The 23,274-nt window shown below is 44.3% G+C and overlaps 1 protein-coding gene across 2 annotated transcripts in view; it reads left to right on the top strand.

Annotated features, from left to right (window-relative positions):
• CLIC5 (chloride intracellular channel 5) overlaps positions 1-16,126 on the top strand; it is a 159,337-nt gene extending 143,211 nt beyond the window's left edge. For both annotated transcript variants that reach the window (XM_058554223.1, XM_058554224.1), the window contains exons 5-6: positions 5,428-5,612; positions 11,347-16,126. In XM_058554223.1, the coding sequence (XP_058410206.1) occupies positions 5,428-5,612; positions 11,347-11,514 (353 nt within the window). In that variant the 3' untranslated portion in view covers positions 11,515-16,126. The remainder of the gene's footprint in view (positions 1-5,427; positions 5,613-11,346) is intronic.
• The last annotated feature ends 7,148 nt before the right edge of the window (positions 16,127-23,274 follow it).

Below are 23,274 nucleotides of genomic sequence, written 5' to 3' on the forward strand. Positions count from 1 at the left end.
AGCTGCTATCTGTTGCTGAGAAATGATGTGAAGGGTCCTGGTAGGCTGTCTCCTCAGAGAGAACTCCATCTAAACCCAATCATGGTCACTGACAGCACCAAGAATTCCAGCTAAAGTCAAGCCATTAGTAGCAAAACACACATATGTTATCAAATTATCTGGAAAGTGGGGCGTGAGGAATGATGTTGTGAGAGCCACACGGTTGTCGGTGGAATAAGGGTGTGTGAGAAAGGTCTGCAGCACGAAAGGAAGATGGCGGCTGGGTGAACCCCAAGGAGCAGTGGGGGGCCCTTGGCACCCAGAGACGGCTGTGCAGAGTACAAGAAGCTTAAGGTTTGGAATCTAACCACCCTCTTTTTAAATCCTGGTTTTGCTCCTAACTCATATAGTAGGGTTACTATTTTGAAAATATTTTTCTCTTTGCCCTTCTGAGTACATGATTCTAATCTGTCCTAGGCATCCATTGGCCCCATGAGAGATGAGGATTTCTATAGAAGGAATTCTAAGAAAGAAAAAGGAATTCAATATTTAGCTTCTAATATTCAAAATAGCATTTTCAGCAAAACAGTAGCTTTGCAAGCCAAGCTATTGTCTTAAAGTTTTCTAAATTCCTTTCTCTCTCAATTTTAGCACATTGAGAACCATGCCTGGAGGACTTAGCTTACAGAGAAGAGATAGCCCTCTGCCTGTGCAGCAGCCTTGCAGGGAGCCTTGCTGCTCTGTGGTTGAGGGACCATTTGACATAGAAAAGTGAAAAGGAAAGCCACCCCTTCTGGCCCAGGGGATTTGGGGATGAAGGAGAAGAGAGAGGCAGAGGGGTCAGGGAATTAGAGATGTGCCATTTGGTGCTTTGCGTGGGTATCCTGCCAGGGCTTTGGAGGAAGGCCAGCAGCCCACCTCTGACCACCAGCCTAGGGTGAACATCCCCATGGTTACTCTGGAAGGAGTGGAGGTTCAATGTAACTGAGAAGAGGTGCAGGACCTGTAGTAGCTTCCCCAAGCCTTCCACCCCATAGATCCCAGGACTCCCATCTCCCCAGTGCCAGGAGGTCACAGGAGCCTCCTCCCTCCCACCTGCATTTACTCAGAGAGAAGAGCAGAGAAGGAGGCTTTCTGAGAAACTGAATATTTTTATGCAAAAGAGACTGAGAATTCCCTAGAGGAACTATTTAGATTGGTACATCAGACTAAGTTCTAATCCAGAATGGGTTAAAGTTGTTGTTTTCCCGTTACCCAGGAGTTGGGAGCTTATAAGGAAGACCACAGCAACAAAATAAGGTACATTTTCATTGTACATCCCAGGAGTAGTTTGAATGACTTATGTGTGTGCTTGCACATGCGGGTGTAGACTTGAATAAGTCTAAGACTCAATTTCTTTATCTGTTCAATGGGAAGAATAATAATTCCCATCTCAATAGCTTCGTTGTGTATATAAATGATAGGTGGCATAAACATCCCTGGACCACTTCTGAAATTCAGAATTGTATTTCTTGCTAGTGCTGGGAAACAGGATTAGAGCCATGAAAGGAACACAGCAGGGCAAAGGGTGCTTGGCCTGGGGCCAGCCCCCAGTAGCCACGATCTCCTTCTCCACGGGAGAGCTGAACAGGCCCCCATCCAGGCTGCAGAGGTCGGCAGAGGTGGACCCCTGGTTCTTATCTCTCTGCAAGTTCACATGCTGGAGAAGAAACCACACATGTGGAATTGAGTACAGCAACCTGGACCCACAGAGCTGCTCCTGTCCTTTCAAAGAGCACCTTTGACATGGTCCCACTTCACGGGGATTTTGAGCCCAAGGGGTCTGTGTCGCTGCATGCTGATCAGTACGACTGCTGCACAAAGCATGCCAGCAAACCAGGCCTGAGCCGTGCTTGCAGGAGCTTGTTGGAGGCTGAGCGGGAGTCTTGGCTCCCTGGTCCCCATTCAGTCTCCATGCCCTGGTAAGAGTATATTATTTTCTTAGCTCAAATTGCCGTTTCCAAGTCATTATTTCTCTACGACGAGAAAACAATATTGGGTCTTATGTAATATCAACCTCAATGAATCTGGAAGTGATCATGGAATGGGTGGATTTTTTTTCCTCCTTAAAAAAGAGAAAAATAAATTTGAGATTGTTTGCATATGGCTGAGAATATTTATGAACTATTCCCCTTGTTTCCTCATCACATATTTTACCCAGCGCATTTGTGTGTGGTACGGAATAAATCTTTATGGGAAGGGTGGAGTGGAGAGAGGAAGAAAGCAGGGAAAGGCCTGGGTATCCATCAAGAGCCTGGGATGTTAGTGATCCTGTGTCTCGGGGTCCCCTGGTCTCAGGCTTCCTTGCTGTGATCTGAGGGTTACCCCGTCCTGCTACTCAGAGGAAGTCTTTTGGAAGGAGGGTTTCAGATGCGACCACTGAAGGAATTAACATCTTCTTGTCATTCTGGTTTCTTTCACATCCCCCTCACTCTTACCAGAGCAGCAAGTTCGACACCAATGTTTTCATGACCTGGGTGCCGTCGGCCAAAAGAGATAATTAAATTCTATGTATGCCAGATTGAGCCAGGGTCAGAGGAATGAGTTGGCAGATAGGAGGGAAAAGAATTGGCAGAGAATGTATTGGTGCTGGCGTTTGTTATTCGATAATATGACAGTGTGTTAGCACACAGGCGTATTGTGTCTATTTCCCTCTGGCCGTGCCTCTCAACACAGCTCGTCACTGAGAAGGATCCCAAGGGAGCATAAGGGATAGGGCTGTGTCTGTACATTAAATCAAGAAGAGAAGCAAAGCTCCAGGCTGTTAATTTCCTCCTCTAGAGACTGGGCCTCGGAATTGGAGCTCCTTAGATTCTCTCATTCTCTGCCACACCTTGGATTTTTGAGGAAGATATTGACCAAGGGTATGGGGTGAGGGACAGAGAGCAGGATGACCGCCACATTTGGAAATGCAATAGCAATAGCTAGCATTGATTGATGCCCTAGTATGGGCCAGGCGCTGTGGGAGGCACTGTACCTGCATAACCTCAGTTAATCCTCACAATGGCCGTATGAGGGTAGGGATCCTTAGTCCCATAGCTGAGAGGAGAAGACTGAAGCTCAGTGAAACTGAGGAACTTGCCCAAGGTCCCACTTAGTAAGTGCTGGGATTAGGGACGTTTCTGGGATTTGTGGGGTCTGAAGCCAACGCAATAAATACAAATAAGGAATTTTAAAACTCAAGTTCAAGGCCTTGGAAGGGGCCCATGCCATTAGGGGAACTTGAAGCTTAAATCTCAGCAGCGTTGCAGTAAATCTACCCTGAGAAAAGTCAAAATTTAAACACAGAGTTAGCTCCAGGCCCCGTGGCCCCTTCCCTGCCCTTGGCTCCTCTTCTCTCTGCTATGATTATCACCAACTCCGACCTTCACATTCCTGATCAAAAATACACAAACGGAGTGATGAGACCGACACAGAAAGGACATCCTCAGAACATGCCGACTTGGTATGTAACATGGTGTGTTGCAAGTATGACATAAGGCAATGACCATGCCTGTTGGCAAACTTGATCGTTCCGTCTCCAGAGATCACTAGAGAGATCGTTGACGCTTATCCAGAACTATCCTCCCAAGGAGCTTCAGTGGCTGTTCTAGGCCTCTTTTACTAAATTTTATGCTAGTTCCCAGACTGGGTAACTTGGCACAGACTTGTGCAGTGGCCCGCCCAGGTCTCCAAGGGGCATTTGGAATTAGAACCCGCAGCATCTCATTTCCCATCATATGTGTCTTTCCTTTGGATGATATTAGTCGGTCAGGTTTCAACAGGCACTCTATTTGATTTTTCCTCTCTCCATTATAATCAAGATTTTGTCATAATCTCCATAACTGAAGGGGGTAGAGGGATTTGAGGAAGCGCACAAACTCCATATAAATCCCAAGTGCCTCGGTGGGAATAGGAGCATAATAAGTATTGTTTCGTACCCACCCTCTGCTGTTGCCATTGAATAGGCTTGCAATTCCATCCCAGTCTAGACAATTACTAAGGGGAATACAAGCATTTTTCCCAGCCCTGCTCAGTCTATTCTCTCAAACTGAAAACACAAAGCAGATGATGAAGTACAAGTTCAAATGCCACACCAGGGAGAAGGAAGTATTGAGAAACTATGTCCAACCTCCAGCCTGTTTCCAAACATTCCAGTAAGCGTTCAATTGATTTATCTTGGGCTGGTGTCATTTCATTGTCTCAAACAAAAGGCCTTCTATGAAAAGACAAACGCGGGTGATGTGAGGAATGGCTAACAGGAGGCACATTGGGGAAAATCTGAACCAGAGTACAGTCGTCTATACTGTACTCTGGGGCAGAATCCCCCTTTTCCTGCTGGAATTAACCCCAGGACTGATTCCCATTATCTCAGTGTCTCGCCCCAAGCCAGAGTCTGGGAAAAACAGCTGTTGGGGATGCAGCTGATGACACAGGTGCAGTGGCTAATGACCCGGCCAGCATCTCCTCCTCCTCTGCCCTCCAAGCCCAGGTGGACGGTTTCTGTGTTCATGCTCTGTGACTGGAATGGACTCTGCGATTCTGGGTGGAATGACTCTGAGTGAGTGACTTGCAGCAGTTGTTCTTTTGAGCATTTTGTTCTGCTCTTGTGCCTCAATGAATTATTGGATAGATAGTTATTGGGACGAGAATGGAAAAGTCTTCTGCCACATTATCTTTCTCTGGATATATATTCTTGGAGCTGTATCCATGATAGCTTTCCATGCAGTTGAGATTGCACATTCCTGGGGGAGCCCACCGCCTGGTGCACTGGCCCTTCCATTTGAGACAGCTCTGATTTTTAGAATAAACGTCTCTGGATTAAACTCAAGGATGCCCCTCTGATACCCATTGGTTTTCTAAGGGCAACACCAAACAGGGCCACTCACTTTCCTGTGTCGTGTCCTCCTGAAGTCTTGTCCCTGCCACTTCTCAGATTGGGTTAGTTAATGCTTCCACAAAATCTGGTGCATATCTCTGTCCTAGGACTTCTAGGCAGTTGTTATTTACTTATTTAATAGTCCTTTCTTTCTACAAAATTATTATATGGGTTAATTATGGAATATTGGCAAAATGTAGATAAGCAAAAAAGAAAGTGAAAGATGACTGTTATTATTGCATCTGCTGGAGATAAGCACTATAAAAGCTTTGATATATATCCTAATGGTTGCGTTGCTATATTTATATTTTTTTTTTCAGAAAAAGGATTAGCTAGTGTTTATTGTTTGGTTAAGGTCTGCTTTTTCAGGCCATTTGAACTCTTCTACTGACTGTGTTCATGGCTGCCAGGTATTCTGTAGTGGGTGGGAGGCTGGCAGTGTGATGAGGGGGACAGGATTCGGGATAAGCTACTTTACTCTGAGGACCCTGTGGCTGTATCCAGTGGCAAGAAGGTTGACTAAAGACACTTATTTTGCTGTTCCATGCCAGCCCTTGAGAGAGGCCTGACCAAGGCGCTGAAGAAGCTTGATGACTACCTGAACACCCCTCTGCCAGAGGAGATCGACGCCAACACTCGCGGGGACCATGACAAGGGGTCCCAGCGCAAGTTCCTGGATGGGGACGAGCTGACCCTGGCCGACTGCAATCTATTGCCCAAGCTCCATGTGGTCAAGGTGAGAGATCTCTACCCACGGGTGCTCGCCAGACCCAGCACCATCTCAGGCCAGGGTCACCTGTGTGGATGAGTCAAGGACTGTGCCACCTGCTGGCCAAGAGGCCAGGCTCTGAAGTCACACCAATAGGGACCAAAGTAGCCTCCACTGCGTGCTGGCTGTATAGAGTCTCTGAGGTTCAGCTTTCACCTGTAAGATAGGCATATATTGCTCACTCCTAGGGTTGCTGGGAGAGTAAGATGGCGTGCAAGTGCCTGACATATTGTAAGGGCTCAATGTATAGTGGTTGCTATTGTTGTATCATACGTGGTTATATACAGTCATAGCACTCCAAAGGCCTCTTCCTGTAGGTTCTTACTGGCCACACCCCAACCTCTCTATTAAGTGTGCCCTCATATGCACATTTGCTTTGTGTGCAGACCCACCTTCTCATACCTTCCAGCCACTCCCTAGGGCAGGCACCACCTTCCTCAACTGTCAGTTGAAGAGCTGGAGGCTGCAAGAGGTGACGTCATTTTCTTGCTATCATTGCGCTTACTGACCATCGTTGACATACAGTGTAATCCTTTCCTTTACAAATCTTAGGATCTGAGAGCTGGAAAGAAGGGAATTCCAGGGTCATCCAAAACAATCTCCCACCCCAAACTGGGCCACTTTCTGTGTGTCTGTGACAGGCTTCTGTGCCGCGGTGACTGCACATTTCTGGTGATGAAGAGCCCTCTGCCTAACGAGCCAGCCCTGTCATTTTGGACAGTTCTGATTAACAAAACATTCTCCTTATACTGAGCCCAAATGGACCTCGGTGCTACCCTGCTACCCTTTGTTCTCTGGAGCAACACGGAATAGGGCTGCTCTCTTTCATCTTATTTGGAGACAGCAGTTGTATCTCCCAAACTCCTCTAAACTAAAACTCCTCTAAACTAACACTTCTTCTCACACCCTTTCCTGCCCCCTCACCAGCCTAGAGAAAAATACAGTGGGACGGGAGAGTTAGATTGCCTTACTTTTGCATGTTTGTATCTATTATCTCAGTCGGACAATAAGCTCTGTGAGGATAGGGACTTCTCCAAGCATGATGGTGGGTACATGGTGGCCCTTTAATAAATGCTAATTGAGTGACCATTTGATCACCTAGCTTGTGTCTCTATGATACCCAGTTTCTTTCTACCCTTCACTGAGAAGAATCAGGTTCAATCATTTATCAGCTGAATATCTGCCTATCTTTTTCAGCTGAAGTCCTAGGCTAGAAATACAGGCTTCCCTCCAATCAGAGCACCCACCAGCTTGAGCTGAAATCTTAGCTGTGTGTACACTGGTGTTCCCATGGGCCTTGGTCAGAGCTGAAGACTGGGAGGGAATCACGCATGCCAGTGCTGACAGGCTGGGCAAATACAACCTATTAATATGAAGACACTTTGGGTTTGAGGCCAAGCCATTGGTCACTTATAGGTCCAGCCAAGCTATAACTCTTTGAAGTTGTTAGTTAGTGCACGCCCCAATGCACCCCTGAAACATCCTTCATTCTCTTTTCCTGAGGAACAAGGGGCACCATTAGGGACGATATGATTCCAGTTCAGTCACACTGTGTCAGAGAGACGTAATGGAAAGACTCTCATTCTGGAAGTCAGGAGATCCAAGTTCTAGTCCTATATCTGCCACCAACTAGCAGCATGAGCTGGGGCAGGTCATTCAATCTTTTTGGAATTCACTTTTCTTATGCCTACAAGACGTGGATTATACTCCTTCTTGCTTCTTTATCCTCTCTTCTTTCCCTCCTTCTTTCTTCTCACAAACATGGGTTGACGACCCACTCAAAAATCGCTTATTGAAGAAGGTAAACAAATGGATCTCCCAGGCCAGGGGCTCATCCTATGATTCCTCCAGTTCTTCCCAGTCCTAGATGACTAAGTTACGCTCCTGTCCTTGGATGAAGTTCAGAGAGTTGTTCACTGGGAAAAGCTGAGGATCAGAAGGAGGATGGCCTGCGAGCGGACAAGGGCTGGGCCTCGCCTCCTGTCTCCTTGGATTTCTGCTGATCCAGCTTATCAGATCCCAGAGACCTGGCAAACTTCTGCAGTGGAGAAAGAGCCAAGGGGAAGCCAAGTCAAGCCTTCAGTTTGGCATCCGACGCCAAAACTTAATCTGGGCTGTGGGAGCTAACTGTTTTCATATGAAAGAGTGAATTCAGAACATGAGCATGGAAGTTCCTGCAAACGTCACGGCTTTGTGTGCGCATCCTTGCTCTTTTGCTCTCTGTCTCTCTCCTGGCTCTGTTTCAGATTCATCTTCATCCGTTGAAGCTGAGTTGCTCAGGCCCGGGCACTCACTGAGAGCCTGGTTTGAACTTTCATTGTCTGGCTTCCTTCTAGTTCTCATCTGCCCAAGTCAAGCCAACTGTGAGCAAAAACAGGCCCTGTGGCCAAGGCTCAGGGTGCACAGATCCGGGCAGGAAGGGGCACGGTGAGCCTTTCTAGCCGCCACTGGACACAGTGACCTGTTCAGCCTCTAAAGCGAACTGGAAGGGAGATATAAACACAAATATATATTCATAAATTGTGTTTCTGCTGTTTTAAGGCTCATTTTATATCCTTTAAAAATTTGATAATAGATTCTAGCATGGAGAGACTTGAAGCTACTTTGTTAATCACCACTCCTGCCTGGATTTGCTCAATAGCCAAGACGGCCTCTTCTCAAAGGCTCTTGGGCAAACCCAAGGGACCTTCACCTTGCAGTCAACAGAGGGAGACCAGGGACAACTGACAGTGGGCATAGGCCCCAGCGTTTGCTTGTGGCGAGTGCTCTGCTAACCGACTCTGTTTCCATCACCTTTGCCTATTAGCCACAGCGAAGGTGGACAGAACATTGTGGGGGTGGCTCTGCTGGTGACCACATCAAACCAGTTATTTTAATGGAGAGAATTTATATAAAGAAGTACTAAGTACTGAAGAACAGAGGTTCCACTTGCAGGAGCAGTTACTACCCTTAGGGCAGGGGGGCAAAGGGAAGAGGGTGGAATTGCCAAAACTTAGAAACTAGATGAGCGGCCCCGCAGAGCTGAACCTTGGACCTCCGAGGTGGAGTGCTGCTTAACTGGTGCTGGGGCCCATGTTCAGATGGGGGCCCTTGGGGCTGGGACCCAACATCTGCAGCAAGGTCACTGTTGCGCGCTGGCCTCTCTGAGCTGGTGTGATGACATTGGTTCTGCCAGTCTTGGCAAAAGGCAAACTGAAGTCCCCTGCTCTTACTGGAGCAAAGGAGACTCTGGCACGAAGAGGAAGTGGACAGGAAGGGGCATGTGCCTCCTCCCTCCTCCAGCCCTGCAGGCTCTCTCTAGCGCCCCCTCTTGGCGGAGCCTAATAGGGAGTGGCTGGCAAAACAGAGGTGCGGTTTGCACAGTCCCAGGCCCAGCGTCACAAAAAAACAAATGTGAGGGTAGATTTGGAAATAAGCAACGATAGCTGAATCACTGGCACAGGAGGGGTTCTGAGTAGAGCTGTTCATTTATCGTTTACATATGGCTGAGCAGCAAAGTGGAAAGAACTGCGGATTAGGAAGCCAGGACTGTAGTAAACATCAGTGATTACTCAATAGATATTGGTTGAATTAATTATTTTCCTGTGTCACATTGTGTAAGCCACTACAACTCTGTGGCTTCCGTTTGCTCATTGCCAGGGATCATCAGTCTTTAAAATTAAATGATGTTATTACATTTGACACTGGATGCACTTTGTCTGATAGGATAACTGAGGGTGGTAAAGACTAAATACAGCTGTTATCGAATCCCTACTTATTTAACCTCTCTCTTTGCCTTGCTTTTCTCATGTGTAAAATGGGACTATAACTCACTCTTCCTTACGGAGTTATTTAGAGATTTAAGTAGTTTGCAAAGCACTTAAAGCAGTGCTGGGGCAGAGCCCATAGTAAATAGATGTTTGCTGTTGTCGCCACCCTTGTCAACGGCATGACTGGGATCATCGAGGGGTACAGAGATGAAGAAGCTGCCGTTCCTGTCCTTCTACTGCTCACAAGCGAAGGAAGAGGGAGAGGATACTGGGCAGTAACTGCGATTCTGAATAGAATGGAGCTTAGCGTTATAACAGAAGTTCAGAACTGATGGAGGAGGATGGAGGGCGAAATGCATCCTCCTTGGCAATGTGGTGAGTCTATGAGACCGAGCTTCTCATGCAATAGATCATCATTGTCCGTCACTCAGCACCACTTTCCAGGGAACCCCACACATCACTGGCCCCTGAATGAGAATGAAAGCCCAGAGAGGCTGCTCTGGGAGGTTCCCTGAGTCAGAGGAGCCCAGGGCCAGCGGTCTGGAGACCTCTCTGAAAAGAAAGCAAGGGAAGGAGTCAGAAGTCAGTGCTTCAGGAGAGAGGCTACTTTTTGCGATCCCCACCCTGGTCCCCAAGGTCTAGAGGCAAGACTAGCTAATGTGCAGGGCCTAGTGCACAGGGAAAATACAGAGGCCCCTGTGAAAAGAGTATTCAGAATTTCCGGATGTTGACGGCAGAGCATTAACTCAAGAGCAGGACCTTTCTGAGGTCGAGGCCCCATGTGACTGCACAGGTCACACGTCTTTGAAGCCCTCCCTGGCTAAAGAGACCTTAGCCAAGAGCCCACCCTGCCCCATACCTATGAAAGAATGCATGCAAATGGGCAAATGTGGGTCTCAATGAATTATAATAATAGGTAATGTTTCTTGAGCACTTAGTACAAACCAGCCACCCCTCTAAATATTATATGTGTATTAACTAATTTATTACTCCAAGGTAGGTCATATTATTACCTCCATTTTTGAGATAAAGAAATTGGGGCTCAGAGAGGTTAAGCAACTAGTCCAAGGTCACACAGTTGTTAAGTAGTAGAGTCAGGATTTCAGATCTAGTCAGTTGCAATTGAAAGCCATGCTTTTGACCACTACACTACTGTTTCTCTCGACACAAACGCCATTTCCCCAGAACGCCCAAGTCCACAGCCCCCAAGTGTGGCAAACTACAGAGAGAATAGAAATCACTATTTGTTCACTCCCACATCATACCCTGAACCTACATGTACGTGCCAACATCTAACTTAACTTTTTATGCTTTGCATCCCCTTCTGTAAATAAGGATGCTTACGGAAAACAAAGTGGATAAGGGAAAAAAGAAAAAAAATTGTCTATGATTCTATCAGTCAGACATAACCACTGGTAAGATATTGGTATACGTACGTCTAGTCAGCATATGTATTTCTCCAGATGCGTTATACTGCACATTAAACCTAATGCTCTATCTTGAAGAGTTTTCAAGATCACAGGAATTTCCTCTGCAGCATCGTTTTTAGTGGTTCCCCAGTATGCCTTTATGTTTATGTATGATAATGTGTTTATCCATTCACGTAGTGTTGGATATATGTGTCACATACCATTTTTTGCTATTCCGAATAGTCCTGTGATCATACATGTGTAGCTAAATCTTTGTGTGCATCCATGATTATTTCCTCAGAAAAAAATCCCTGGAAGCAGAATCACTTGGTCAAAGGGCAAATTATATTTGTTTAAGAAATAGAAAAGAAAAGAAAAAGAAAGCAGCACTGCCACCTTGCATTACAGACATTTTGCTGATGGCCCGTGTGACGCATGGAGGGTTTTCCTGCTGTGTACACACCCTGGGTCAGGCCACTAACACCTTCTCAATGATTTGCTTCATGCCTTCACACCCTCTCTGTTCTGTCACCTCTGTCGTAGATCGTGGCCAAGAAATACCGCAACTACGACTTCCCGGCTGAGATGACAGGCCTGTGGCGGTACCTCAAGAATGCCTACGCCAGGGACGAGTTCACCAACACCTGTGCAGCAGACAAAGAGATCGAGTTGGCCTACGCCGACGTCGCCAAGCGCCTCAGCCGATCCTGAGTCTGACGTCTTGCCCCGCCCCCGCTGCAGAAGAACTCACCTTCCCCCGAAGGACTCCGGCTTCACAGGCTCCTCTTCCGCATCGTCTCGGGAAACATTTGTTTTCATCAGGTCACATCTTGCTGGCATCATCGAAACTCCAGATTGCCGTCTTTTATGAATGTCAGCGCCAACCCCACTTGATTATGCAGGAATCTGCAAGCAGAAATGATAGATATAGTCAAGCTCTCAGCTTTTGGGCCTGGTCTGGGTTCAGCGTATTCCGGGGCTCAATGTTGGAGAATCCAGATATGGGATTGTCACTGGTCCCTTCTGCCAATGTCAAACTATCTCAGATGTGTTAGGAACCTGCAACACCGTGTCCTCTTCCATCCTCCTCTCTGTCAGTAACTCCACGGCCCAGGACAAATGCCATCTTAGTTCTTACCTGACAGAGATCCACTGCTGTTGGGGGCGACAGAGAGAGTGAACGGAGAAGACGGAGCAGCCTGTGGACTTTGGCGTCTGGCAGGCACACCTTCAGTCACTCACTAATTTCTGACACTCCGGTCCCCTTGGGCACTGAAGGCCAGATTGGCAAACCACTCAGACACGGTCTCAGTTTGCTGCAGTGCCATGAAGGCTGCGATGCCGTGGCGCACCTGGCTGATGATGACCTCCGTTTCTATGCTGTCCAGGCCTTGCCAGGAAAGGAAATTGGCACGCGATTCAAACTGGGGTGACGGGGAAGGAAGGGGAGGGGAGCAATGTCGATGCCAAAAGGCCCACAGGGGCCTACCAGCCACGGGGTGTGCTCGCTTAGGGTAACTGTTTCATTGGAGATTACCTGCTTGGGTTTGACTATATTTACCTGTGAGTGAGTTTTGGTCTGTGAGAAAGCAGATGGGGGGAGGTGGAGGGATGAGTGAAGATAAAGAAGTTCTTTATGAGGCTCAATGTTCCCTGGGAATCTTTAAGACAGGTCTTTTCTGTCATGATCTAACTAAGTCTTGAACTGGTGATGTCATGTAACTACGAACCTTATAGCAAAAATGCAAGAATTGGCCAAAAATGACTTTCCAGTCTCTTTAAGTTGTTTCTGGATGCAGGTCTGCTATCTGGGTGCTTTCGGACAGCCGCTCGTGGCTGATTCAGCTGCAGCCTCTGATGGGCAAGAGATCCATTTAGGAGGTAGCATGATCATGGAAGACCTTAGGAAGAAAGTCCATGGGCCTTTCTGACTGGGAAACCACGTGGTTAGAACTCAAAGAAAAATATACGCCCATCTAGGTTCATTTTCCTACCATCTGACTCAACTGCCAGATGAAAACAAGGGAACTTTTTTTAGCTAGTATTTCACTCCTTAGACTTTCTCCTTGAGTTTCACCTCCTTAAAAGCTTACCCCACTGGAGCATGGGGACCTGTGCAGAGGAAACTAAGAAAAATGAACTAATCATCGGCCCCCTCTCCCAGTGAACGCCCTATGAGAAAATCCACCCGCCACAGCCATAGACCCTCACCTTCAACAATCCTTCCTTCTGTGTTGCGTGCTGCTCCAGGGTGAGGCTCCCAAGTGCCGGAAAGCCCCAGGACTTGGCTCATTGCTCAGCGAGGGCAGGACAGCACGGTCCTTTCCATAGAAACATCAACAAATTCTAACCCCGGCACTCCCCAGACCTACCTGCCTCCTGGGATCTCTGAATAAAAAACGTGACCCATTGATCAGAGCAGAGGGAGGAAGCAGGGGTCTCCTGTAGCCCATTGAGGGAGAGGAAATTTCTCAGAACACTTTATAAGCCCGAGAGCTTTGCAAAGGCAGAAGGAGTTGATTCATTTCCACTTCTAAAGAAACCTTTCCGTCGACTCCCTGGAGACTTAGTCTCTGGAGATGTTTAAAAAGGAGAGCTGGTGAGGAAACAGTCCTTTTTCTGTAGTGAAAGGCCCCAAAGTGGCCTCCTGGGAGATGAAAACTTGAATGATCCCAAAGGCCTTTTGATTAGTGTGAAGTCATGTTGTCCTCCTGGGAAGTTCTTCCCTGAATCTAACAGCACAAGCACGATGACCTAAGAGGCAGTTCACTTTCTCGAGACCCACAGGGTAGTGTTCTTGAAGCACTTCCGTGTAGCATGCCAGTGTGACACAGAAAACAAAAGGACGCCCCGGGGAGTGGCTCCCCTAGAGAAGTTACTGGATACTAAGGACTCTGATTTGATATTCAGAATTCAGCAATTAGCGAGTCTTTAAAAACAGTCTTTAAAAACAAACAAGCCAAACCAAATCAATATTGTTGTTTCTAGATGTTCCTTCTGTGGTTGAGTTAGTTTTACATAAATAACAATATTATGGCACTGGAGGAGGCACTTATATGATCGGCTGTAAGCATTTAAAAGAGAAGGTGGAGTTACAAATAGAAGGCACTTCCGGGTACTTCTTTTGAGAATATCTTTTTATTTCAACTGTAGGTTATCATATAATGCCACTGACTATCGACTTAGAGCTTTAATGTCTGACGACCAGATTTATCAGAGTATTTTTAGATAACAATAATATTACCTTCTGAATTTTTTTCAAAAGAGATTTTTCTCCAGGTCCTTCAGGCTCCCTGGCTTTTGGCAATAACCTTGTCACATACACAGCAACTCATTTCCCAGCAACAGTGTGGTGAGGTCCTGAGGTGTCCCCAGAACCAACGCATGGAGTATTGAAAGTTTGCAGTTTGGACTCCACACTCCAGAGTTTTAAGACCCCTTGACATTGGTCTTGAGTGAATATTGATGACTCAGAAAGCATTTCAGTGGCACTGAAAGGGGATTTGTTTGGGTGGAGATCCTATTTTATTTTGGATTTATTTCTCTCCTCTGACTTTCATGTCACTATTTTTTGTGAGGTAGTGTAGTGGGAGGCAGAGGCAGAAGGAAGAATCAAATTCAGAGTGACTGCGTTGAATTTACTCCTCTATTCAGTACTGCCTACCTCTCAGTTTGGCTCAGAAGAAGGTATTGGATAAGATTTTAATAGCTGTAAAAGATGAGCTGGAGAAGTAAAATCTGGATTGTTCTAGAGCATATCCTTCTATTGTGTGCCTCATCTCTTGACAAAGAAAGTCAAATGCCTGACAATTCAGAATCACAGGCATGAGTGTGACTATCTTATTTTGAACAAGGGATATGGCTCCCTGGCACCAAACTAATGAGTCGAAAAGTGAAAAATACACTCAATCAGTTTATTTGGCCACACAATCTCAGACTAGTTTCAGCTTCCCAGGAAATGCCACTGTCCTCAGTCTTCATTTCTCCTGCTGGTGGAGCCAGCAAGGATCTTGGTTTTTCATTAGAGAAAGATTACGTCAAGAGTGGTGTTTCCTGGGCTATGTTTTCTAGCATTTGTCAAATGAAACAACAAAACCTCTTCACAACACCTGTGCGCATTGGCCATTCTACAGACAGACAATACCAAGCATCTTAGAATTGTCACAAAATGGATCACCGCCTAAAATAGACCCCGAAGATCTGAGTCCCAGGAATCAGCAAGACCTGGACAAATGGAATTAAAAGGGAGGTAGAGTCAGGAAGGTACAGGGCTATCTAGTTAGAGTTTTCCATCGTGAGAAACCAGTAAGTCTGTGTCTAAAATTAAACTGGTCTAGTGACAGCAGATATCCACTGGGTACTTCTATGACTTATCCCTATTCCCACTGGCCAGGAGCCATTTCAATAGCAGAGCAAATCAAAATGCTGGCGTTCCCCTTATTAGAAAGATGAAGCATTAACTCATGGTTAAAGCTAAGTTCAATGATTCCCAAAAGATCACTTCCTTATTTTTTTGTATGACATTGTATGAATCTTAAGCATTAGAGACAGAAGTGTGCCTGTGAAGCATCCCGGTTCTGATATTAGGGAAATGTGGTCACATCATCGGCCTTGGGGCCCTTTTTGCACACAAGGCCAGTTGTCTTCTATCCAATGCTCTTTAGCATTCAAACCAAACAACATGTGCCCTCCTCATGAATGCATGCTCCTCTCCCTTTGTCAATATTCTTCTCTCAGCTTAGTTTCAGGATATTTCATAATTAAGTATGATCCAAAGTGTGTATGATTTTATTTAACATTACTTAAGGAAATAGATCCAGTGCTCCCCTCCTCAACCAAAAATGAAATAAAATATTGCCTCATATAGGGTTTGGGCTAATCTGTGTTTCTATAAAAGTAATCTGTTTTTTGGCATAACATAGTTTTAAGGATCCAATTATCTAAGGTATTCTACGTATGGTTAGAGATTTCACAATATTGACTATGCATTTATTTAAGATATAAAATATCCAGTTGATGTTTGAATTTGTCTTTTGCTGACTACCTGGTTGTTCCATTTTATAAGCTGGGAAGTTAACTAATTTAGCAAAAGATGCCTAGCTTTTATAAAAGAACAAACATTTCATTTTATAAAGACACTCCAAATGATGGTTACTTGATTTTCTCCAGACCTTTACTGTGGTGATAAAATAACAGGACTTGCTTTCAAGCCTTAATAAATGTAAATTGCCTTTTAATGAAGATATTGCTGAGTGTTTTCACATGACTAAACCAGTTATAAATTTGTTTCCCAGTCTTGATTGGTATTTACTGATTCAAATAAAGTTGGTTTATTTTCAAATATTACAAAAGTGATCATCAGATTTCTTATTTGAGGTGGGGATTTCCTATGCTGTTTTAAATAAGTGTGAAATACTTCTTTTTTTCCAAATAAAGATTATTCTGTTTTCCCATTATAAAATAAAATACATTGATTCTCTTAAAAATCAAAAGCAAATTAAAAGAAAAAGAGGAAAAAGAAGAGAAGGAAAAGCAAAAAGCTTGTGACCCAGCCATCCCAAACTGATTTTTATGTTAGCAAGGCTAAATTCTATCATGGTACCTGGGCTAGGTAAAAAAATACACCAATGTTCCTTCATGTTCTCTTTTCAGTTTCCTATCTATATAGTCATTCCTAGGGATAGGCCAACAGTGACAGTGCAGGTGTGACTTAAGGAATACCTTAAAATACTGGTCTACCTGCACCCAGTGCTCTCTCTTGGCCCTTGGTGGCTTAGCTCTATCAGCATTCCTGGCCTGAAATTCCCTCCCTTAGCACCACATCACTAACTCTGGATTAAGGTCCCCAGAGTCCTCAATAAGTTTTACCTAAAGTCAACATAACACCTGACAAGGACCTCTGTGAGCATTCACATTGCTAAAAGGTACAAAGGTCTTCCCAGTCCCCTGTGTCGTCCATGCTCTATCAGAACATCTCATTACATTGGAAGGGACAAAACACTTGACTCAGAATGAGTCCTGGGGGAGAGGCAGCCTGTTGCTCAGAGCAGGTGTAGCAGATGCTGTTGATGGTCATCCCTCCATTCTGACCACCCACATCTTCCTCTGGCGGAGTTCTGATTGGGTGAGGAGTCTATCTCCCCACTCCTCCCTACTCTCCCCCCACTCCCTCCCTCCCCACCTACCATTCCCCGCCACCCTCACATAACTCGGGTGAAAGTGGTTCCAACCCCAGTTCAAGGGGTGAATCACAAACGGCTGAGCCCATCCTCCCGGCTGTGGTAGGTTTCAGAGAGCTCTCGACCAAGTTCCACCCAGGATTAGGAGGGGAGATTTGCTCAGGAACTTCTAAAAAAGATCCCTGTGTTCTTAAGAAAGTGACTCCTTAAGTCACTGCCTCTGGTGCTGCCTCTGGTGCTGCCTCTGGATGTGGGTTTGAGGCCTGGACGTGCTTCTACCCCCTGGAACCCACGAGGTGCAAACTTCAGGGCAAAGGCAATACATTGCAAAATGCAGCAAGAATGCAGAGAGCCTGGCTCCTTGATGGGACCACTGAGCTACTGAATCAGCAAACCCTGTAAATGGTTTGTAGGGGAGGAAGACAAACTCTCTACCCACTCTGGGTCCTTCTGGCTGGGCTATGAATTAAATTGACATGAGACAGAATAACAGGAGAAAATCAAACAAAGCTTTATAATATGTGTACGTGGGAGAGACTCAGGAAAACTGAGCAACTGACCAGAATGGCAGAGGCTCTCATCTTAAATACTACCTTCAGCTAAAGACAAAGGAGGATATTGGGGGTGGGGGGAGTCACTTACCGGAGATTACCAGAAAAGCACAGTAAACAAGAGTAAGGTTATTGTGCAGATTTAAGTCCTCACCTGCCTTCCGCATTGATAGGAGTTTCTAGAGATAAGGTCATCCCCCCTCTTCCTGGTACAGAGAGGGAGATACCTTTACAAATGGAGATTTCCCTTACAAATGTAAATGTCTCTTCCAAAGGATAACTTCTACTTTTATTTGGTTTTCAGAGCTTTTCCTATGTCTGCAGTTTTTAAAAGTAACGAGCTCAAAATAATCCTCAAGCCAGAGACTCATTTTGGGGTGGCCAATTCTGATCTCCCACAGATTCTAACTCTGCATTTCCTGTTCTGTAATACATCCTAAATCGTTTGAGGGTGTCTTTTTGTTTGTTTGTTTATTATTACGAGTGGCCAAAGGCATCTTAAGTGGTATATTAGCCAAGTCTGTTGTTGTTTTTAATAGCCAGTTAGATCATCAGATTGCTCACCCATGAAATGTTCCGTGTTTCCATTGTTTGAATGCAAAGGGTCTGCTCTATAGGCTGACCGAGGGCTGGGAACATGGGAGACTTCATCTCTCTGCATCTTGGTTTCCGTAATTGTGCTATGATGAAACCAATGAGCATATGAGTGGCAATGCCTGTGTCTGGCATTGAGGAGAACTGAGTCCTATTCCAGAGAAGCTTCCAAAAACTGGGCTTGGAAATGAGAGCACCTCATTATGCTCAAAGGTGTTGTGAGCTGTGTCTCTTTTATTTATCTAGTAGCTTAGATCCCCAGAGTCCCCAGTAAGTTTAACCTTGTAGGAAAAATGCCTGGGGTATCAGACTGGAGAGGTAGGAAGTTCAGGATTGAAAACAAGGATAACAGAATTCTAATTCTAGGTCCATCACTAAGTTACTATGTGAACTTGAGCAAGGCCCCTTTCCGGGCCTCAGTATCCTCAAGGGGGTTACATCTCATGACCCCTTGTCATGAGATGATGAGATCAGGTACTTATTGAGGTACTTATTGATAATAAAGGATTTTTCAAGTGGAATGACATTTCAACCAATTAGAACCTTCAATCTATTGGAAGGTCTCACTGTGGTCCCAATATATAGATATTAGGAATTTGTGGGGGTTTTTTCCTTTCAAAGTAAATTTCAAGCTATCTTGGAATCAATTCACATCCATGTTAGTGTCCTACTTGCTAGTCTATATTGAATGAAATCTACATCTATATGTAATGAAAATGACCCTGGGGCCCTGCAATTTGGTTCATTAAGTTGCAGTTATTTATGTAGAAAGTAAAACAGACTCAAATTTTGGAAAGATTTTCAATAAAAAGTATGGAAATCAAAAAAAGTTTGAGTTTAACCTCCTTTAACTAGAACATCTCAACATCCCAAACCTACTTATCTCCAGATTTATGTAGGACTTGGAGTCTAGACCACACAAGATTCATAATACTCATCTCATAATAGAGACCAGCACAGAATCAAGTACTAGTCCACCTGTGGAGCAGGGCCTGGTGGCAAGCCATCTGTATCTATCTGGAATTGTTCCTGTGTGTTAATCGCCGGTCACCATGCTTTTCTCCATTAAAAACTAGGTTCCTTTAAGGGATGGAGTGTAAGTTATCCAGTTTTCGTGCCATGCCTCCCCTTATCTAGCTCTCAGCAAATATTAGATGCTCACAAATATTTATCAGTTGTTGATTGGAGAGGTCATGAGACAGTATTCTCTACTTCTGGGCTCACCTCAGATCTCACTCTTCATTTCCCTGGAGTCCCTGACACCCACTGCACCATAATTCTGAAAATGGAGTGATGCCAGAGAGTGGAGGGGAGAAACGGGTGTCTGCGTTAGTTAAATATGCTTCCAGTATAATTCTGAAGAATGGATCCTTCTAAAATAGGCTGTGCAGCATTTATCTGTCTGTCTGAAAAGATGAAAAGCAGCCCAGTGCTTATCAGATTGTGTGGTTGTGATTAGGTAACGATTAGACAGTTCCCCAAGTTGGCCGCAAAATTCTGCCTAGATTGGGTGTTATTTTTAGAAATGGATTAGAAGCTTTTGAGGTGAGGGTGACTCTGGATACTATAGTCCTGGAATTATCTTGCTAAATATGAGTTTATAAATGTATCTTTTTTTCTGAATATATGCTCATTAGAGAAAATGTAAAAAATACAGATAGGCAAAAAAGAAGAGATTAAAGAATACCTGTAATCCTTCCACTCAGAGATAACCACCTTTAATTTGTAAATAATCATCTTCCTAGACTTTTTCTAGTGAGATAGAAATATAACTATGAAGAATTTTTTTAACAAAAAGAGAGCTATTATTGAGAACTGAAACTAATGTTCTTTCCCGTCCCTATGATAGACAATTATGGGCAAAGCATATTTTCCTGTTTCCAAGTTATTGTTTGGCACAGAACAAGTTATTGTTTGGCACAGGGACTTGACAAAAATAACTTGCTACTTGCTCCAGAAAATACTTCCTTATTATCCTTACTTATCAAGACCAATAGCTTGCTCAACAATATTTGCTTCAAGACCTTACCTTGCTGTGCCCACCAAACCAAAACTACTGTGTCATAAACTGCCCAATCCCAACCAGTTCCCTACCTGGTAAGACCCGCCTTATCATTGCTCAGCTCTGACACTAAAACTCTGTAAATAGCCCCCCACCCCCCGACTTCCTCTTATGAAGTCAGCTATACGACCAAGCCTCTGTCAAGGAAGTGTTCTTCTTTATTGAAATAAATCTAATAAATTTAGATTCTCTATATCAAGTTTTTCCAGTATTTTTTTTTTTTTTGGTAATTGTCAGCTAACACTCTACGTACTGTTTTTTAATGTTTCTTTTTTTACTCATATATCATGAACATCTTTTCATGCCCCTTTTCATCTATGACATCATTCTTATATATCATAATCCATTTAACCCAGTTCCCTATTCTTTGGTCTTTAGGGTATTTCTAATTTTTTACGCTTACAATCAATGCTATAGTTCCAATGAGCTAGATTCTTCATTACCTCTATTTTCCTCTTAGAATAAATCTATTCTGGAGGTAAAATTGCTAAATCAAAAGGCATGCATATTTTAAGGCTCCTGGTATGTATTGCTAAATTTGCCTCCAGATCGTTCCAACTTACTATCTCACCAGAAGAATATGAGTGCTTATTTTCTTCCATTATTGCCAGTATTGGGTTGTACCATTTTTCAATTCTTCTCAATTTGATAAGTGAAATATACTTGATGGCTATATATTTATCCACTTGTTGAGGATCTCTCCTAAGTGCACAATTCCACTTCTTTACTGCCTTTAAGTTTTCTCTCTCTTAGAGGCAAATGTGCTAGTTTCCTCCTCTGCAATTTAGCTAGACATACCCAGGAGGCTGCTACATCATGGAATGAGTTGAGTATAAACTGGTCCTTACAGCAGTTATTGTTCCCCTTTGGACATCTTGGTTTATTTTTAAGTAGAAGAAAAAATGTAGAATTAAATTAAAAAATTAAGAAATTAAATTAAAAAAGAAAGAAGTTCCTTATTTTAGGCCACATAAGGATTGCCATCCTGGATCAAACCCAGTGTACACCCCACCAGTACAGTCTCAAGGGTATTAGGAACATATTATGGGAAGTTGTGTATGTGTGTGGGGCCGGGGGCAGGGGGGGTGGCGGGCAGGTGGTCCTCTCTGACATAGCTTTGGAAAAATTAGTATTGTACTTGTGAAGCGCTATTTTCTACCAGAAATTTCCACCAGAAACTTTCACAATTCATTGAGCTTTTGGCCTTCAGAGTAAGGCCAGGCCTGTCCTTAGGGAAGTCCTTAGGGAAGAGTGTGAATAAAGTGAAGAGAGAGAAAAATGGCAAGTTGGCAGGCCCTTCTGGGATTTGTGGAAGAGTGATAGGAAGGTGAAGAAGGAGAACCTGAAATCCAAATCTGTATTTCTAGCATAATGGTCTCCAAAGTACTGCGGCCTCTAAAATGAGACCCAGGAGACAGGCAGATCTTCAGTCTTAAATCCTAGATTAATTAACGGGGAAAGAAGACTTTAAATTCACCTGGAACCAAAGGACTTTTGGAAAATGGTTGTCTTCAATCTTTCCTTTTCCCCTTACCCCATTCCATGCGTCACACAACTCCTTGACCATCAACTCTTATCACAGCGTCAGTGATTCTCAGTGGGATTCTCAAAAAACCAAACCAAGATGGCACAAACTATCTGGCCCTTAATTTATCAAGATGCCATATAACCTGAAAACAAAAACTAGGAGAAGCGTGTTGAATGGGAAAGAGCATGAGACTAACTGAACCCCTACATAATAAAGACCACAACAGGGCCAAGTTCAACATCGAAAAGAGACATGGGGCCCAAAAGCTATCATGTGGTTATTTAATTCTAGAAAAGGAAACTATATGAGGGTGTTGAGGGGTGTAATGCAAGGAGCAATTAAAATGTAAATTGCCCACTAGAGACTATTTTAAAATTCTTTTTTTTTGGAGTACCTTGCAAGGAACTCCAATGTCAATAATAAAAGACCCTATAAATGCATCAAGGCAGAAAGCCAACTAGACAATCAGTGGGACCACTTGACCCAGAGCTACACTGGGAGATGAAATGGAGAGAACATGGAGAGGCAGTTCTTTTTCTTTTTAACCCTGTGAAAATGAAGAAAGCCAACATGGACATCCTTACCTCCTCTTTTGAAAGACATTGTCATAAACACGCACTCAAGCACAAATAGGACTAATGGACTGAGGGCAACAGATGGCAACAAGAAGCATGTTGAGGGGGTAGCCACTGGATAAAATTCATGGTTAAAAGACGAGAACAAGCTTCCATAAGAGGGGCTGTAAAATGCCCCATACAGGCAAGAACACAGGCTCATTGCACTCACAGAGTATTGATTCTCTGAGATACTGGCCCAAGTCTACTGTGGCCAAAAAGACCAGCCAAATGCCGGGCTTCCTCTGGAGCAGCCTTGGCCATGACACACAAAGCCTTCACTTATCTGGTGCAAAACCAGGGTGTGGTCATCCTGTCTGCAGTTCCAATTGACATATCCCAAGGAATATTAATGGCGGTAACAGCCACCATGTTGGGTGCCTACCCTTGGGTCCTCACGTCCTAAACAGTATGTATTTGCGTTATCTGAAATTCTTACAACATTCCCATAATGTATTCTATTTTTCATTTACAGGTGGGGAAACTGAGGCCCATAGCATTTAAGCAAGTTGCTTATGTTCAGAAGCCAGTAGGAGCTAGGATTTCAACCCAAAAGACTGACGTCAGGTCTTAGAGGTGAGGAAGACAGACTGAAATGAAAAATAATCTTCCTCAATCTGAAAGGCAGAGCTGTAATATGATCAAACGCAAAGTAGTGAAAAGTGCTGAGAGTTGATCAGCAGGTAGAAGTGTGAACCAGGTAACACATTGTACGGGAAACCCTGAAACAGCTAGAATTAAAAATACAAATTGCTTAACAACATAAGTTGGAGGCTGTTCTGTATCAGTATGAGAAGAGCTTCCTCAGCCACTTGTTTGTTTAAGACCCGCACAGTTTTCATTGTGTGGATGTACCTTTATTTACTGATGTATTTATAAATATTTTTAATTGCAAAGAACACACACACAGTAAAAGAAAAATCAAGCCATTCAAAAGTCATTA

The sequence above is a fragment of the Diceros bicornis genome, chromosome 14 (genome assembly GCF_020826845.1).
Source record: "Diceros bicornis minor isolate mBicDic1 chromosome 14, mDicBic1.mat.cur, whole genome shotgun sequence".
In the NCBI taxonomy this organism is placed as follows: domain Eukaryota; kingdom Metazoa; phylum Chordata; class Mammalia; order Perissodactyla; family Rhinocerotidae; genus Diceros; species Diceros bicornis.